General features: G+C 41.5%; 1 protein-coding gene across 7 annotated transcripts in view; it reads left to right on the plus strand.

Moving 5' to 3' along the window:
- kazna (kazrin, periplakin interacting protein a) overlaps positions 1-19852 on the plus strand; it is a 229031-nt gene that overhangs the window by 79586 nt on the left and 129593 nt on the right. The window contains exon 1 of one of the 7 annotated variants that reach the window (XM_080443727.1): positions 12476-12529. The exons of the other annotated variants lie outside the window; for them this stretch is intronic. Coding sequence (XP_080299853.1) covers positions 12526-12529 — 4 coding nt within the window. The 5' untranslated portion in view covers positions 12476-12525. Of the gene's footprint in view, positions 1-12475; positions 12530-19852 lie in introns of those variants that run through there. 7 annotated transcript variants of the gene reach the window in all.

Below are 19852 nucleotides of genomic sequence, written 5' to 3' on the forward strand. Positions count from 1 at the left end.
TGCTGGCAAGAACACATACCTTATAGCACCTTTCCTTTGGTTTTTGAAAAGTGGCATGCAAATAAAGTTTTTAGAACATGACCTAAGGACCTTCTGGAGTTTCTCCCACTCTGCGGTTGAAAAATTATTCACGTCCTTCCTCCATTGAAAGACACAGTGGGAGGCAGAAGCGAGCAGTAGGAGAAAAGTTTAAAAAGTTGGCATTTTATTGAAATAGTAAGAGAGGACAGAGAATGACAGTACACAGTAAAATCAGTACAGTACAGTACACAGTAAAATCACCAGTGTTCATTTATCAAGTTCTATCGTAACTCCCGAGTCCGAAGGACCCAAATGGACCCAAATGAAATGGACCCTTACTGGTCCATTTGTAAATGTGTACCCTAACACTGGGGATTTAGCTGTGTAGTGAACAGGCTAGGGCTTCCATTTCTCTAGCTGCTGATGTCCACACCATCTGACCATGATCACATGGCCCTTTTGCTCTTACTTCACCTCTCCAATAAATAGGTCTGAAAGAAATGTGTACAGTGTGTGTATATATATATTTATATATATATACTGTATTATTACTTTTTTGCTGCAGTTGGGGGTGTTCTACTGTAAATACCTCAGTGGTGTTTATATAAAACCAATGCACACAGGGCTTACATGTACTGCTTGATTTTATTTATTCAGCTCTCAGAGGGTTCTGAGGTAAAGCCAGTCCTGCTGCATTTAGTGCTTGGTTTATTCTTCTGTTCAACCACTTAAAACCCTATACTTTGTTGACCGGTTTCCCCTAGGTGTCAGTACTATGTACCCTCCTTTTTTCCCTCTACACCAAATCGCTTCGCTGAAAATCTGACACGTCGTGAGCTTGTAGATCTGCTATTTCCCCCGAATGTGTGTCTATTTTTTTTTCTAATGTTTGCCTACTATGACATGCCCAGGATAGGGACACTTGGGTTCAAGCGTATAAGTCAGAAAATGATCAACACAAGATTATTAAAATACATTATTGCTAAAGTACACACACACACACACACACACACACACACACACACACACACACACACACACACACACACACACACACACACACACACACACACACACACACACACACACACACTCCTACAGTGGCATAATATTATTATATTTGTGAAAACAAGCTCATTAAATACAACTACATGTTGACAGACTAATTATTCATCTTAAGTACCATGCAAAGTGTAACTTTGAGACAAATAAAAACAGAATAGAGATCTATTAATCTTCGTGGAAGGGTTATCTCCAGAGATCAAAGCTGAATCAGGCCTATTATATCATTTAGCATGGAGGATTTGGTGTCTCTATATACAATATTAATGAGACGACTTGTGCTGCATGCAAATGATACCGGTCCGGAACCACAGTAGATTGCTGCTCTGTGATTCTTCTCACGGAAATGGCTCCTTGGCAGTTTCCATTGGCCATTTAACAGGATTAAGGATATCGGGTTCCTATATGTTTAAGTAGGATTCGCTCAAACCATAACAGAGACGAGGGAAGCAGGAGCCTTGTTGTGGGTAGAATTAGCACAGTTGCAGTGGAGTGCAAGCGTTTCAACCTATTTCTCTGGATGAAGACTTTGCTGTGTCAAAACATTTTAGTGTACCTTGAGTAAAAGAGTATCAAAATGAGTCATGAGCTCCAGTTTCAGAAGCCAAATGGTTTTATAGTATGCTTCTATTGGTGCTATTATTCTTCACTTTGTAACAACTGATTCTGGACATTGCTTGTGCCTCTGTTACTCTTTTAATCGTGCACCACTAATTAGATGGCTATTTTGTTTGGATGGATTAAGAACAGCTTTTGATTGGACAGCATTATAACAAAGACTCTAATTGGATGGCTCTATAACAAGATTTTGAATAACGACAATTCCAATTGACAGTTTTGTAAGCAATTACATTTTTTGGCACCACTTAGGTTTTCTGCTTTCTGCCTCGGATCTCAGATAGGACCCACCCTCCTCCACAAGGTACCGCCCACCCCCTGACAGGTCATCATTCTAGATCTAGAAGGCTTTTACTGTGAGCTTCTCAGAGATCAGATTCCACATCTGTGTCGTTTGAAAAACGACCGGCATCTTTCTAAATCAACCTTTCGGTTCTAGAATAGAGGTCATCTTATGCAGTAAGTAAGTACATTTTATTTGTGTAGCACTTTTCACAGAGATGACTTACAAAGTGCTTTACATACAACAGAAATAAAAACAGCAAGAAACATTCAAATGATTAGAAACAACAAAAACACAAACATTATTAGAAACAACAAAAACACTAAACTAAAGAATGCATGAAAATGCAATGAAAAACGAAACAGCAGACACATTTCACACCTGGAGGATCTGCTCATTTTTATTTTATTTTAAAAATCTTGCAAGTGTGAGAACTACTGATTTAGAGGGCATTTGCAGAATGGGCCTCAGGTCTTAAAGGGTCAGCTCAATTTAATATGCTTTGCGCAGCAGAATCATAATAAACCTTGTTGTCCAAAGTTGGCAACCTGGCTATATCTCATTCTCCATGACCACCAGAGGCAGTACATTTTACATCATCTACAGTTACTTGGCAACCTTGCAATTAATTCAACGGGACTCTTCTTGTTTCTCATTCCTCCCTCATTTCCAATTCTCTCAAACACTCCTCAAGCACTCACATTTTGCCAACAATGGTTTTCCCTGGTGTCACAACTAACGAAGCTAATGTGGCGTTTCATTGAGATTACTTTGCTCTGTGGATATGACGTGTGTGCAATGCAGATCATCAGCGTTCACAGCGGGGCTCTTGTCATTGTGCGAGGTGCAGTGGTGTACAAATGCACAGTGATGGAAGAAGTACTTGCATGTTTTACTTAAGTAAAAGTATCAATACTGCAATGTAGATATAACTACAGATATAGTTACAAGTAGAAGTCCCGTATTCAAAATGTACTTGAGTAAAAGTACAAAAGTATCAGAAAAATCTACAAAGTAACTAGTAACTAAAGCCTTCGTATAATTGTACAGTTGTGGAGTAAAATATAATATTTTCCTCTGAGATGTAGTGGGGTAGAAGTAAAAGTATATCTACAAGCTCACCTCAGCTTGTAGATCTGCTATTTTCTGTGATTTTCCCCCTAGAATATAGTCTAGTGGGAAGAAGGGGGCATCATGCACCCCCCGGAAATATAATAAGGTGTCTAAATCTATGTTTTGAGGGTCAAGGATCACAATGAAACTCTTAAAGTGATCACATGTACCTGTGGCTGGCATGCTGGTGTGCATGAGTGCTGCCTTTACAATATAATCACATTTTCACCAATTATTATAAATTTTTTAGCCATCTGAAAAATAATATCAATGTGCTCATAAAGGATAAAGGCGTCTTCTAACACCTCTCAATTACTTCCAACCCAACTACCCTGGGAAACTGCCGTTTTAACTTTGAGCCCATCAAAGTTATAACGGCCTGGTGTGAAAAACTGGAAAAATATAAATTGGCCAATATGAGGTTGTGGGACGTCTAACTAGGGGTTTGTGGGGGTGCTGAATGAATTTCAAACATTCGTTTTTAGTTACAGATAATTGGCCACTACTTTTCAGGGAGCCTATCCAGCAAATTGTGGCCATAATTTTCACTTGCTATTTTTTGTATTTACATTCTTGGGATTCTTAGAAAGTCAAATGGAAATGTGTATAATTTGGCATTAACTTTGAAAGGTGATCGAAGAGTCTATGTCCATGTTTGTGATAAACATCAGAACAACAGAAACAACAGAAATTCATCTATTACCATGGTGCAGCCATCCCTACCAAGTGTATACTGATTGTCCGTTTCTTGTTCCCCATATGATGAAGTAGGTAGGTATCCTTGCATAGCTTATGGTATGGAATGGATTCGGCACCCCCACAAGCCCCTAGTTAGACGTCCCACAAGCTCATATTGGCCAATTCATATTTTTCCAGTTTTTCACACCAGGTCTTCTCAACTTTGATTGGCTCCCACGAACTTTCCCATAGCAGAAGCGCCAGCGCTGGGCAACGCGGGCAGCTGCCCGCCCAGTTGAGCCCTTGCCCGCTGCTGAAAGATGGACCGAAAGGTTTGGAAGTAATTCTCAACTTGACCCTCAAAACATAGGTCTAGACCCCTTATTTGTTCAGTTAGGTGCAATATTGGCTGCTTTATAGTGAAAATATATGTTTTGATAATGGTGGCACTAATTTGCATATAAATGGTATATTGGACATTTTGACAACTTTTTAACATACCAGTAGCTCATCATTTTGTACAATTGTTTTTTCAATCTAGAAACACTGATTAGAAGTATATGGGGAGGGAGGGGTGCATGATACCCCCTTCTTCACTCTACTAATATGGATGCTAGGGTACAAGTGATTAATGTAAAAAAATATTTGCAGGCCCCCCTGTAGCAACTCTGAGGACCGCTATAGGGGTCATGGTCCGCCTGTTGAAGCCCGACTATTTTGGCATCAAGGAAGAGAACAAGGCACATCTATGTTCTTTCAAAATGCAGTGTGCATTGATGAACACGCTGACGCATGCGACATACACACCCAATAAAACATACAGTATTTTTGTCCCCTTTATTACTGCATGCTTTGCAAACTACTAACTTCTAGTTTGGCTCTAGTAGTGCTTAATATTCCAGGAATGCTATCGGCAAAACTAATGAAGTTTAATGAAGCTTTACAGTAGATGCAGTATAAAAGCATGAAAGAGGACTTTTTAGAAGGACTAGCACTGTATGCGACTCTTTGTCGCTTAATGTAGGCCACAGCATGAAGGACATGGCAGCCAACGTTTTTGTTCCTCCTCTATCTTCCATGTGGATCAAATGAGGCCTACAGTATGCCTTTACATCAGACGATCTGTAATGAAAAGGAAACATCACTTGGAAGGACATTCTATATGTCGACAGATTTCCCATGATGCGGTGTCCTCTTCAGTTAATATAATTATGCAAATTATTGCCATGCATTTTCAAGGCTGCTTCAGATGTCAGCAGCATTATGATTAAGAGCAGATCAGAGCTTTGATACAGTAATGTATGTAGCAATTGACCTTTAGCATAGCCCAGAATACTTCAATAATGTGTTGTTTTCCATCTTTATTCATGGATTCTGTGTAGTATTTTTGTAAAGTTAGGTAATTATTCATTATTTATTCATTCATTATTTATTCTGTAAGGAGTCTTTCCAATAAAAAAAAGGACACAATCTATATAGATTGGCCTGTTTTCCCCCTAATCAACTTCAGCCATAACCATGCCATAATGACTATTGATTCTAATGACCTTTTACATTACTTGAGGCAAATGAGGCAGGTGCGAGCGAGTGCCCATGCAGAGTGCAATTGCAGAGTGCAATGCCTGCGCTGAGTAGTGCGATGGCGACACCGTCGTCTCTGCGCACTCCTAGTTGCATATTGATAGGGTGGGAGTCAGTTATAATCTTTTTAGAAATTGCACAATGAAAGTAAAGGCGTCTATGTCCAAGTTGAGCACCCTAGCACCATTTCAGTAACATTTTAAGTTGGACAGCAGGTCCCCTGTGTTTGCTGCGTTATGGCCTAGGTCAGGATGGATAAAAACAGTCTTCTCCAGCGTTGTGCTCTTGTTGAGAAAGTGATGGCCCTGTCAGCCTTATCAGAGTCACTCGGGTGCAGAGTGTGCTGCAATTGATTACAGGTTTTTGTCGCGTCTTGCATGCCTCCTGCTGTGTGTTGCCAGTTTAGATGTTGTCTGAGAAACCCCATCTGACATTTTTATCAACATGTTATTAACTTTATACCCTTTCAATTTCATGGACCTAGAATAAATTGTAATAAATTGGTACGGTTGTAATGCCTCTGTCAATCACTGAGGCGATTATTGCAGAAAGTCAGGAGGCATGATTGAAAGACGAGAAGAAATGGAATGGGGAAAGATAAAATGGTGGCGATTCCTCATGGTAATACGGTCATAAAGGACTGCACTGAATTGCATTGAATTAGCGTAGCTCAAGCTGTGAAAGCGGCACCAAACATGATTAGCCTTTTTTTCTTTTTAGCTAAAGATGGCTTTTTGAATCTCTTTTATTTTTCTGTCTTTTTGACTATGAGGGACTTAATGACTTCAGTCAGGGAAATGATGGTGCCCTCTTCAGGTTTCAGGTTTATGAGATGTTTTATAGATGTTCATTTCACGAAGTTATCCACCAGATGGGGGCTCATCAAAGCAGGTCCTCAAAAAAAATAAACTGCGGTTGGAATCACAAACACTGCAAATGCCTGCGGCAAATTTCCTTTGGTTCGTCTCATCTTGCAATAACTAATAAATCTAAAGTTGGGAGGAAACTACCACCTATTGGTTCCATTTTAAATGTTTTTATAATGTGTTGTATTAAAAGTGATGCATTTGGATGAAGGCAGGAATTATGTGCCGCTAATGTATGTTGGGAAACCAGAAAAAACATAAGTCCATAACTGGACAACCAACACAAATATGAGAACTATGACACTGCCTTAAAGGGTCAGCTCATAAACATAACAAGTTCTGTTACGGTCCATACCATGGAAATCTCACTCCAGCAAATTGTCCAAAGTTGGCAACCCTGGCTATATCTCAATTCTCCATGACCACCAGAGGCAGTGCATTTTACATCAGATACAGTTACTTGGCAACATTGCAATTTATTCAACCGACTCTTTTTTCTCATTCCTTCCATAGGCACATTTCCAATTAAAACGAGGAAGATAACGTAGCGGTCGTATCTGCCTTGTTTTAAAGAGATTTTAAAACCTTGCACATACACAGGACGAAAAGGAGCTCTTACCTTGCCATATGAAACACAAAATCGCTAATGGTAATGCATCCATGGAGCGGTGTGGTGAATATTGTAAACAAGATGTATGCACAGTGATACTTATACATGTGGTCCTAAGTATTTTACCACAGGACTCAGCCAATCAGGATCAAGGACTCAAACTATCCGTTTTAGAAAAGCTATTATATATTTAGGAAGCAACAAAAAAGTGGCTTTGTGTCAGTTTCCTGAGCAAGACACTGAATCAGAATGTTCATTGACACACATACATGATTTTAGGTGCTCCGATTGAAGTGCGTGCGTGCGTGCGTGCGTGCGTGCGTGCGTGCGTGCGTGCGTGCGTGCGTGCGTGCGTGCGTGCGTGCGTGCGTGCGTGCGTGCGTGCGTGTGCGTGTGCGTTTCCTCACCATAAGCCTTATTATTATGTTATTGAGGAAGGTCAATAAAGTGTCCTCCCTTCAGCCAATCACCAGCTACCAGCAGGCTTCAACACACCTGCCGTTGCTTGACCTTATAATACTGCGTAGTAATTACCCCCCACACACACACACACACACACCAAGTATCCTTCCTCCTCTGACATTTTAGCAGTCTTGCCCGTGTTTTTTTGGTTGGGCAGGTCACTGGTGTATGTTTTGATGTTTTTTAGGCTGGCCACAGTATGCGCTAATGAGTTTCAGCACCTTTCCAGTTATGTAGATTCATTTTGCCCTTTGTCCCTCAGCCATGCCTTTTATAGCAGCTGACACTATAACAACTCCCACTGTGGCAGATGGCTTCGATGAGTGCACTCAGTGATCGGTGACATCGCACATAATTCAGATGCCATTAAGTGCAGAGACTTGTCATGCGTAAAGTCTGGGAAAGTTGAGGGAGACCAAGAGACTTATAAAGGTAGTATCGGGAGAAAGACAGGTAGAGATACTGTAGAATGAAGAAAAGAGTGTTCTAGTACAGGAGGGGAAACGGAGACGAGAGTGCAGATAGCAAACCACCTTGCTAAGCAAATGTCAGTTTTCCTGCAGAAAAGTCATTTGAAGGAGGATGTTGAAGAATCTGTGCTCACTCCAGGTTAATGCAACAGACAGCACACCGTGCTAAATACAGCGTTGCTGTGACCAGTAATTAAAACTCTCATTAATTTGACAAAAGGCGGCATTTGCCGGAGGTGCTAATGAGGGGGTGGTAGGGGTCATTGCTCCTCCTTCACAGCATGCACTTCATAATAAATAATAATAATAAACTTAATATAGCGCATCATACTGTACTGTATAGGATGTAGATCAAGATGTTTTACAGTACTGAGAGCTATAGCACAATATTAATATGGACACAGTGTTAAATTAAGTTTTATATTATGCATGACACTGTAGCAATTTTAACTGAAGAGCATGAGTGTAAAATCTGTAAAATCCTCCATTTGTAACTGTGAGAGTGTACAGAATTTTAACACTGAGGATTTTCCTGTGTAACTCTGTGTGAGTGCATGTGAGTGGTGGGTGGGTGCTGGGAAAAGGGTGCAATATGACACCTGACCTGATTAGAGCTGTGAATCTTCTCCAGAGATGAAAGGTGCCGAACTCATATATAGGATACAACATTGGAAGTGATGGAACAAATTAATGAACAGACAAAATTAGAACTGGAACACAAGCTCCGAAATGGGGTTCTCTCTCCCGATTGGAAGGAATTTGTTAACCCACTTGAAAATGCATTTTCTGTTTCCTAAAGAGCTGGAGAAACTGGGAGACAGACCCCTGTTACTAAACAAACATTTTTCAGGCCAAAGACCCGAGAGAGACGAAACGGGGACCCACATAACAAAAATGGTGTCACATATTTTCTTTTAAGCCTTCCCTGCAACTCGATGAGAAGCTTTCAAAGCTAACTCACCATATTTAGCTGATGTATTATCAATGTCTGATGACCGTTGAGAGATTTGAGACTACAGCTTGGAAGTATTCCACAGTTTTCTTTTAAGTTCTGATGAGTTGCTTCCGAGTGATACTGCAGCTTTGATGGCTTCATAGATTTGTTTGACAGCACTATCATCAGTGTTTTGTAAATTAAATGTTTGGTGTTTGTTTACACATTATATTTGCTTATAATATATTGGATTCATGTCAATGTGTATTCTCAGACATTTACATTGTTTTTGTTTGATTTGTTTAGGAATTCTACAGCTCTAGTTCAAAGCCTTTTCCTCTGCTATCTTTGCTGTAAAATGCTACCTGGATGAGCCGGGGAGGCTCATGCAGGGGAGCTACCACTTGTGTCCTTGTTGTTGTCGTCAGTCATAAAGGAAATAAAACTAGAAAAAGTGCTCCTCGGAGCACAGGTCTCCGCCAGGTCAGGTAGGTTATTGTGGGCCAACAATGTTCGGAATTCACCAATCAGGATGGAATTTGAAAAATCGGACAGAACCATCTTGATCACTTGACTATAGAGATAATGGGTACCGATTTGCATGATGATTGGACAACATTTGTAGGAGTAATACAAAAAAGAAAAGTGTTGAAAAAATCGGCCTCCTGGTGGCGCTATAATAGGGAAATGTTAAAGGGTGGCATTTGTTCTTCAACATAGTGCGAATGTGCGTGCAAAGTGTCACCTCAATCGGACGCTGCGTTCATGATTTGTGGCATTTTGTTCAAAACAGGCCACTTCTGCAAACTTTACAATCAGGATGAAATATGAAAAATCAAACAGTTACATCTTGATCACATGACAATAGAGATCATGTGTACCGATTTGTGTGAAATTTGGATAAAATCTGAAGGCTTAATATCCAAAAATGTGTTTTACATAAGTGGGCCTCCTGGTGGCGCTATAAAAGGCAAATGTGAAAAATGTTTTTCCGTGGCCTCTAGGGAGTGTGCGTGTAAAGTTTCATGCAGATCGGTGCAGTTATAGTTAAAAACACAAATCAGCCTTTTATAGCGCCACCATGAGGCTGATTTGAAAAATGTCAAGTGCCATTTGTTCCTCGGCGTTGTGGGAATGTGTTTGTGAAATTTCACGGAAATCGCAAGCTGCGTTCATGATTTGAGGCATTTTGTTCAAAACGGACCAATCCTGCACATTTTGGAAGCCAACCTTAGCCAATGAGGATGGAATATGCCTATGACAGGCCCATGTGAAAAATGTGGGGCAGAGGTTCTGAATTGGCATCCAGGGAGTGGGTGTGCACAGTTTCGCAGCGACCGGGTCAACGGTGCCGGAGATTAGCTGGTAACACACGGACAGGACACACACACACACGGACAGACGGACGGACGGAAGGACGGACAGGGGGAAAAACATACTCTCTCGCCATGCCTTTCGGCCTGGCGGAGACAATGAGGAGCTGGGGTGGCTGGAAGTATGGGACGTTACGTTGTAATTATGGTGAATTTGAACTGATAAGGGATATTTCCCTACACTTCAACCTGTGCAGTGTTACACTGTATTTTGAGAGTTCGGTCTATCTGACCTTCATCGAAGCATAATTATGTCATTGATGCTTCTAGCACCTTAGCAAAGATTTAGCCGGGTGGAGCGCTGGTCATCCTGCAGGCAGAACTCTACTGTAATGAAGGCCGACCTCAGGAAACTGACTAGGCTAATATTCTACTCCCAGAGAACAGCTTCTAATGGGCTGCCATAGTAGAGGTGTGTGCGTGTATGTGTGTGTCCCAGTATTTTGTGAATTGGGGGGACGTGGGGGTGGTGGGGGGGCCCCAAGATTTTGTCAGCAATTATTAACGATGCGGTACAGTCAGCGCATTTGCCTTGGTAGCAGCATTGAAGAAATGGTAATTCTTCCCATCACCTCTAAGCAGCGGCTCAGGAGGTAGAGTGGCCATCTTGGAATCAGAAGGTTAATAGTTCGATCTCCGGCTCCTCCTGGCTGCTTGTCGTAGTATCGACCCCTAACTGCCGTCGATGAGCATGCTGGTGTCTTGCATGGCTTCCTCCGCCGTCGGTGTGTGAATGTGCATCTGAATGGGTGAATGTGAAATACATTGTAATGCACTTTGAATGGTCAGAAATATGGACATTTATTAGAAAGGCGCTATATAAATGCAGTCCATTTACCTCTCACTTCTGGAAGTGGAGCTTGAAAGGAGGTGTTTTCTGTCTATTTATGCGCTCTCTCTCTCTCTCTCTCTCTCTCTCTCTCTCTCTCTCTCTCTCTCTCTCTCTCTCTCTGTTTGTCTCCCCCCCCTTCCCTCATCTCTGGGACCATGTGGTGCGGTACATATGTTTGACAGATCGGTACAAAGGAGTGGTGGGAAGGTCTTGGAACGTGTGTATGACATATACGTTGGGCTCAAGCTTTCACTTTGCATTGACTACACACACAAAGTGTTCAACAAAATGTTTTCCTCTGAGCTCTTGTTAACAATTTTCATTGGTTAAATATTTATAAAACACAGACAGACTTAACCATTTCAAGCTGGTGTCTCTATTCCCTAATGTTCCAATTTTTCCAAAAATAGCGATCAAAATCGTGCACAAATGCTGATCTATAAGCTCACAACACGTCACATTGCGATTCATAGTGAGCTATATTTTTGCGCAACAGTATCATAAGACAAATATAAAATAGGGCGTTAATTTATGAAAAAAATAGTTACAAGGTTTCTGCCTGACAGCAATGGTATGTTCACTAGATTTAAATTGCATATATACAGTACATGTACATTCTTGTATGTATGTTATTGCGTTACCCTCATGGCATTTTTGCCCTGACCCTAGTAGCTTGTATTCCACAGCTCTACTTAGTTATGGCTCCTAGTGGGAGGTGATGGGTGAGAGTGAGGGGTGCATGGTATGAAACCCGAGACCATAGGGGGTATATTTCTGGTGCACGTACAGTCGTGTGGAATGACCGTGCAGCTAGCTCTGCTTAGGTGGTGCTTTGCCCCAGGGCTCGTTGTGCTTGCAAAAGAGGTTCCATACCTCTATGTGATTCTCCTGGTTAAAGGGATATTTCACTTTCAAACATGTTTGGGGTCATTTCAGTCTACTCTGGCTTTTGTGAGCACCGCATACAGTTTGTAAGTTGCTTGATTCAGTATTTAGATATTTGATATTCATTTTATTTTACCCCTTCCTATACAAACCCATTGTAACTTCAAACTCTATTTTAACCATGATAGATTCATCGAAAACACCCGTCCTTGGTTGTGGTGACTCATACTGCCCTCCTAATACGTGAGGGGGCCATGTTTGTTTGATTACTTTTCATTTTGTTTTATTTTTTTTATTGTATTTTATTTTTGAAATTTTCCCCCAAAAAATAAATAAATAATAATAATAAATAATGAGAAATATTAAATAAATCCAAATACTTCACACAGTTCTGTCATGAATGATATAAAGCAATGGTGATTTGAAACAAAACTGTTTCAGCCAAAAACTTCAGTGAAGAAAGCAATATTTGATTCATGTATTCTTCACTTTCAAATACTTCTTCCAGGGGATCATGGAGCAAAAAGCGCAACTTTGAGAAAAAAACTTAACTTCTGTGATGCCCTACAATCTGCACTTGACTGGTCTTAGATCAGATTTATCCAGCCCCCTCAGGAACCATTTAGAAGCTGACAAATTGAGTGGGGTTTTTGTCTCAGCAGCACCAGGAACCCTCTGCACACATCAGGAAGCTGCAAGCAGCCCTGAAATAATTACCAGGGGAGTGCTGGAGTGGAATGGGTAATATTTTTGTGGATTTTATTTTATTTTATTTTTTGTGATAGAGATTGCGTCGATGCTGATATTGCTACATCACTCTTATAAAAGATTAAGAGTTCGGTGCTCCTATTTGTGGAACATTTGTTTAATTGAAAACAAACCAATGGCCTCACAGAACTTGCACATTCAGTGGGAGGGTTGGAAGCACAAATATACACACGCCTGACGTATTGACGTAAGCACTGTGTGAATCTTGTTCATGACACCGCTCTGCCTCCCCCTGTCTGCCTCCCTCGCCTTTCTTTGACAGCGTGCCTGGAATGCTGCCCTTAAATCACCTCTCTAGCTGTGTGCGGACTACATGAGGTCTGCAACCACCGCAGTTCTGCAAAGTGAGACACTCAATGAGCACAGGGTGGGGGAGCACAATTAGTTACTCCGGCTTACTCGAGCTGCATGAATGAAATTAGTTGTTTTTGGTTGTTTTTTGGTTGTTGTTGGTGAGTATTTTTTGCTTTGTATTTGTTGCTTTGTAATGTCATTCACATCTTAATGTTTAAGTATGGCTCAAAAGATATATTATTGTCGGATCTAGGGTCAGCCAGGCAGATGCTTCTCTCTCTCTCTCTCTGTCTACTCTCTATGACTCACTAACTGCCAATCCCGTTTCAACATAAACACAATTAGCCCACACACACACACACACACACACACACACACACACACACACACACACACACACACACACACACACACACACACACACACACACACACACAGACACACACACACACACACACACACACACACACACATGGTACGTTTATGTTTTGTTACAGTTAGCCATTCAGGCCTGGCTGTTATGAGTATATGTGATGTTGAGGCCCCATGGTTGTCCATCCATCAGACTGTCAGGCCAGCTGGCGCCTGCTGGGACGGGGTGGCAGATTGCACTGCGCCTGGGTGGCAAGGCGCCTGGCATGATGGTGGCAGGTGGGCACTGCCATCAGTTGCTGTGATGCCTGCTGGCACAGACGGGGCCTTGCTCAGAGCCATGTGACGGAGGAACGGGCGGGAGGGCGGGCTTGCAGGCAGGCGTGTGACAGAGGCGAGGAAGGAGGATTCTTTGCTGCCAGGTGCATGCCAACCTCTGACAAATTGGATAAGGTCTCCAGTGGATTTAAGGGCGGTGCCAGCATGAGGGCGTTATATGAAGGATATAGGCATAGGGTGGGAGGGGCAAGGCTGGAGTGTGTGTGTGTGTGTGTGTGTGTGTGTGTGTGTGTGTGTGTGTGTGTGTGTGTGTGTGTGTGTGTGTGTGTGTGTGTGTGTGTGTGTGTGTGTGTGTGTGTGTGTGTGTGTGTGTGTGTGCGTGTGCGCGCGCGTCATAACATCCCTGGTGTTGTACTGAAAGGGGGGAGTAGATCATACAACAGATGGACACACTCGGACAGAAAGACAGACAGAAACAAATACATGCAAACAAACACGCTTTGTCTTTCTCTCAGCTTCACACAAACAGGCAGAAATATACTGTACATACACACGCACACACACACACATACACATACAAATACACAAACTCGGACGCTGAGTAATACTGTAGCAAGGCTAAAATAATTGCATGTGGAGTCATTTTCACAAGTAGCGTTCAGCTACGCAGGGCATGTCCTTCATATTCCACCTCATTAGTTTTTTCCTTGTGTCATAAACCTCATTTTTTGCTCTCCTACTCCTGTTACGTAATTTGAAAAACTGTCTAGGAACTTGAATTTCATCTGCTGATGCATTACTGCTGTTAAAACGTCCCTAGATGTGCAGTGTCAGGGAAACTACACTGTCCTCTCTTGCGGATGAACGGACAGTGCACAGCAGTCTACAGTTCTAGCAACATGACCATCATTTTTCTAAATGTATGGACAACTCATAATAATCATGATATTAAGTATTCTTATTAATATTCTTATTTCATTTCATTTACATTTATACATTTATATTTTATATACGAATATAACATACTGTATGCACCTAAATAAAATGAAGAACACTAAACTGATCAATTATTGAAGCTAAACCTCGGCAAGCCATACGTTTCCAGTCCTACTTGGGATTTGAACCTGGGTATCCAAACGCTTACTACATACTGTACCATGCTAACACATTTCAGTCTTGCCTATGATCATTGCCTATGATCATAGTTAGTCAAATTATAGATTACATCAAAGGTTTCAGTATTACTAGAGTCAATAATTGTGGGAGCTGAAATTGCAATAATATTGCAGTGTATGTATTGTTTGATGATATACTGTATTATGTCATCTTAGACAATACATTACGCAGCCTCACTCACCATATCCTAACTAACATTCGGCTTAGCTTTTGTCAACTGAGCACTGAATGCTCCTGAAACTTGTGAATGCTCTGCTCTTGCTATATTTCTTAACATGCATTCTAGGCAGAACAGCACATAAAATATTGAACCACTTCCACTTGTGGAATGTAGTAGCCTTAGTTGAGTACTTTAAATTAGATTGAATAACAAGAACAGGGCCAACTTTGGTGGTTTACTGAGAGGTATATATATATATATATATATATATATATATATATATATATATATATATATATATATATATATATATATAAAAATATATATATTAGTTGCCCTCTTGTTAAAATGAAATAGACTTTTGGCTGATGATGTGTTTAGGGACTGTTAAGATAATGTTCTCAGCTCCCTCTTTAATTCCAGTATTTCATTGGGTTGGGTGGCTTGCAATTCCTAACTGGCCCATTTAAAGACCTGTTATATAACTAGGTTGAGTCTCAATTATAACCACAAACTTGTATCTCTTGTTAATCCACGATAGTCCTATACAAATTCAGGCAACGTTTGAGATAAGTGAAGAACACTGACAGGAGATAATGGATGATGAATTGAGGGTGAATTTGCAGGTGCAAGCCGCAACACAACACTGCTCCTCCAGAATACACTGAACCAATTACAATTGATCTCACAGGTTCACTTCAGAAGGCAGCGATGACATGAAATAGAGCTGGGCAATACGACTTCAAATCAGTATCAAGATTATTTTAAATGTTTGCCTTGATTACGATTAATGAACGATTATTAAAAATCGATAGTGAAAATAGCAGATCTACAAGCTAACAATGCGTCGCCATGTAATGCATTGTGAGCTTGTAGATCGGCTATTTTGTATGCTACCATTGTGGCTTATATGGGCTTAAGTTATTTATCAGACTAATTGATTTAGTCGATAATTAATATTTGTTGATATATAAGGAAAGAAAAGCTTCTCGATAATTTGATTAACCCACAAGATTAAGTCGGTTAAAGGTTCTAAATGTCTGTTTCGATATATTTACGGTTAATTGCCTGACCCTAACGTAGTATTTTTCCAAAGTCATGGTAGTGGAACTGTTCTGGTCAGCTTCGACTTGTTCCAGTACATCCCATTCCTCCGACCTGGAGATTTGGTTGTAGACTAGAGATCCATTCAATGACATTTCAAAAGATACACCATAGTGCTGGGTGTCGGCAGCCTTGTTCGCTTACAGGACACTGTGTTTGCTTTATCCCTCCTAACGATTTGCCCTGTCATCGTCTTTCATATTATTGACTGGGGCAACACTGACAAACAATGACAAAGCTACATGAAGGCATATTCTTGGTGCAGAAGAGGGTGCAGTATTTAATGCGAGCGTGCGCTAAATCAGATTTCATTATGTAATGGGATACATGATACAAGATATATTAAGCGAGATGAGCTTGGATGTTATTTTGATAGCGATCTGCAGTTGACATGCTAATTGAATTTAACTGCCATCGATTATGTGAGCTGCTACTAGCTGAGTAGTGTATGTGACTGGCCTATAGAAGCAAAAGAAAGGGGGCATTAGGCTTGGGTCGATGCATCTGAAGGCATCATTCCGATGTTCATTGAGCCCACTTGACCTTTGACCCCTCAAGCCAAGTGATGGTCCGTATCTAGTCATTAGAAACGGAGTATGAGTCTGTCAACATTACATTACAAACTCAAATAGAGCCCTCTCGCATAGATCAGGGAAATCTGAAACTTCTTGGCTCTCTACTGTATGTGCTGTGAACTGCCTGTGAACTGATAGAACACTGTTTTTGACGATACCATTTTATTGATACTGTATGTATGCCTCTGGCTGATTGAGTAAGCCTGACAATGTTATATTTGAGCTTTAATTCTTTTTTTTACCTTATCCTCATGTGTTTTTCAGTATAGTAGGAGTAGTAATCAATAATAAATAGGTTTGTCAAACGTCTCTGTATTTCTGTAGCAATCAAAATCAACACAGAAATCTCTCACAATGACAGTCATGCTGACATCAGAAACTGCAGCCATACTCTCCTCTGCCACTAGGTGCAGTGAGCTGGAACACTGTGCAAGAGCCAAACCTTTCCATTGAATTCTGGGTATCACACAGCTACTGTAAGCAGTTGAGACCATGTTGTTTCTTTTTTCTTTTGCATGTAATTAACCCCCTAAACCTATTACTTTTGAATCGATCAACAGGTAATCAGTCACAAATTAGTCAAAAACTTGTGGACTAAACAGCCACACATTTGACAGTGGAGCCCTCATAATATCAACAACATATCAGATCTTTGTCTCCTCTGATAAAGGTAATACATTTTTATAGGCACTGGGTCATGTCCTATTTGTATTCCAGAATCTGGAAAACATGAAAAGGGGACAATTTAGGCCTAGCTCCTCTGCTGTCGGTTCAGAAATAGGCACGATGCGACACCTCATCTCTCTTGAGCGAAGTGTCTTTGCCGTTCTATCTCCCTCCCTCCCAAAAACACGGAGAGTTCAGCAAGAGTTCAAAAGCAGAGAGTCAACTAAGATGAGGGAGTCAGTGAGTGAGAAAGACTTCCACTACCCTCCAAATCAGTTTTTCTCCCCTACCTTTTGGCTCTAACTCGACTGATAAGGGAAATGCTGGGCTTGACAGCCGGCAGCTTGGAAATTCTCTGTGCCAAACCTAGGTTTAATGAAACAAGTATGCTTAGAGGGATTGTACGATTTGTCATCTTTCATTCAATGACAAAAGAAACCCTTAACACAGTCCCTGGGGAAGACATAAGCTATCAACGATGCTCAATGAGAAGAAAAACTGCAGTAACTTATTTCTATTGGCAGAGAAATGTGACTAATATCTAATAATCCTTAAAGGACCTCTTCACCCATTTTCAACCTATCTATTCTTCATATAATTGGTCCTCACTCCTCTCTAATGCTCATTATAATACGGTAAAAACGTTGTCTACTCACTCTGTGTCTCAGAGGAGGGCTGTGGACAGTTCAGAAACTCATCGGTAGACTGGTTTGGTCATTTCAAACAAGATGGTTTTTTTTTATGTGCGAACAATGGCTTCTATTGAAGCATGCTAACTTTCCAAGAATAAAAATCCTGGGGTTTCAATTAGCTTATAGATTCCCCATCGATAATGCACTGGTAGGCGGGTTTCTGAACTGTCCACAGTCTGGTTTGTTACGAAAAAAATAACCCTGCTACCTGAAGTTACATCTTTTTCAACAAAACACATTTTTAGAAATCAGTGAGTCAGTCCATCCGTCCGTCCTTCCGTCTGTCTGTCTGTCCTTCTGTAAACAGCTCATCTCGGACACCGTTGGACTGATTGGCGTGAAACTTTGCACGAACACTCCCAGTAGGCCAAGCAAAACAATGTTTTTGCTACTACTCTGTCAGATTATTCAGATTCCATTACCATTGGCTATGAAAAAATAGCCAGAAATCGTGAACCAAGTGTCCGATTGGTGTGAAACTTTGCAGTAGGCCACCTCAAATATTTCAAATCAGCCTCATGGTGGCACTGGAACAGATCGCAACACAGCCCTGGGTAGGCGCTCTGAGTAGAACACTTTTCCAGTTGTTTCTTTTTCTAGGAAAACAATTGGAAGTGCGTAAAACCTTTCCAAATCATGAAGATGAGACACTAGGCCTGTTACTTCACTTTGATTCAACTCCTTTTTCCCCTCTATGCTAAATCTCTTATCGGCCAAAAATAGCCGATGTACAAGCTCACAACGGCTCATAACACGACTTGTGAGATTGTCGAGCGACTATTTTTGCAGAATGTTCGCCTATTATAAACATGCCTAGAATAGGGACCCTGGGGTTCAGGTGGTTCAAGTGCTGGAGGTGCACGGGTAATCATTGCTGCAAGACAGCCCCCCTCCTCCACACACACACACACACACACACACACACACACACACACACACACACACACACACACACACACACACACACACACACACACACACACACACACACACACACACACACACACACACACACACACACACACACACCCGCCACCTCATTGACCGACAATGTCCCATAAAGGGGAAGCAGCACTACTTCAACCCACTACACACACGCACATGCACACACGCACGCATAATCTGGCTGGGTAATTTGCTTGGTGCAGTGAGTGATCCATCTCATAGTGGTGGAGAAAAGGGATCCTGTGCCGCTGTTAATTGACATGGCACTGGCAGGCTGTGTGAACAGAACAGAATTGATTGCTGATGCAGGCCATAAAGCACAGTGCCTCAGCTTCTCGCTGTCAGAACCTACAAGGCCTTTCTCTCGAAAAGGAGGTTGATACAGCCATTGAGCAGATGCATGGGTAATGTAATGAGTGCTGAAAATGGCCATTAAAATGCACTGACCTACTGCGTGTCTATACTGTACAAAGGCTCAACACTTCTTCACCACCAGTTCTCCTTATAGACATGCTGGCAGTTGCTCAAGAGGCCTTCGCTGTCGGTCTGTGAATGGGGGAAATTGAGGCATGCTGCACATTTTAAATTGCCTTGAGTGGTCGGAAGATTAGAAAAGCAGTCCATTAGATCAACATAGATTTGTTTTCATGTCTGTTCATGGTTAATCTCTCAAGAACAGATTCTGCACTGCGTGAGAATCTGTCGTGAAGGCTCGTCGTAACATGTACACACTGGGCTACAAGTGGGCGTGCCTTCAGATCAGGAAGCAGGCCGCGCTTTACCCAATCAAATGTAGTGGGCGGGATTCACATGTCCGTCGATCTTTCCCCCTCGAAACAAACCGAAACTAATTTAACAATAGCGTCCGCGGAGCAGACAAAGGGTTAGCTTTACCCACGCAATCCCTACTGCTATTCCTCACGCAAACTGCACTCTGACACTCCTTCAGAATTGAGTGATTGAGAGATGAGTGGCGGCCTTCACACTCTACCTCATAATGCCTTATAATTCTGATCGTAATTCGATCAATTTC

This window comes from Gymnoscopelus braueri (genome assembly GCF_963280865.1).
Source record: "Gymnoscopelus braueri genome assembly, chromosome: 12".
NCBI lineage: Eukaryota > Metazoa > Chordata > Actinopteri > Myctophiformes > Myctophidae > Gymnoscopelus > Gymnoscopelus braueri.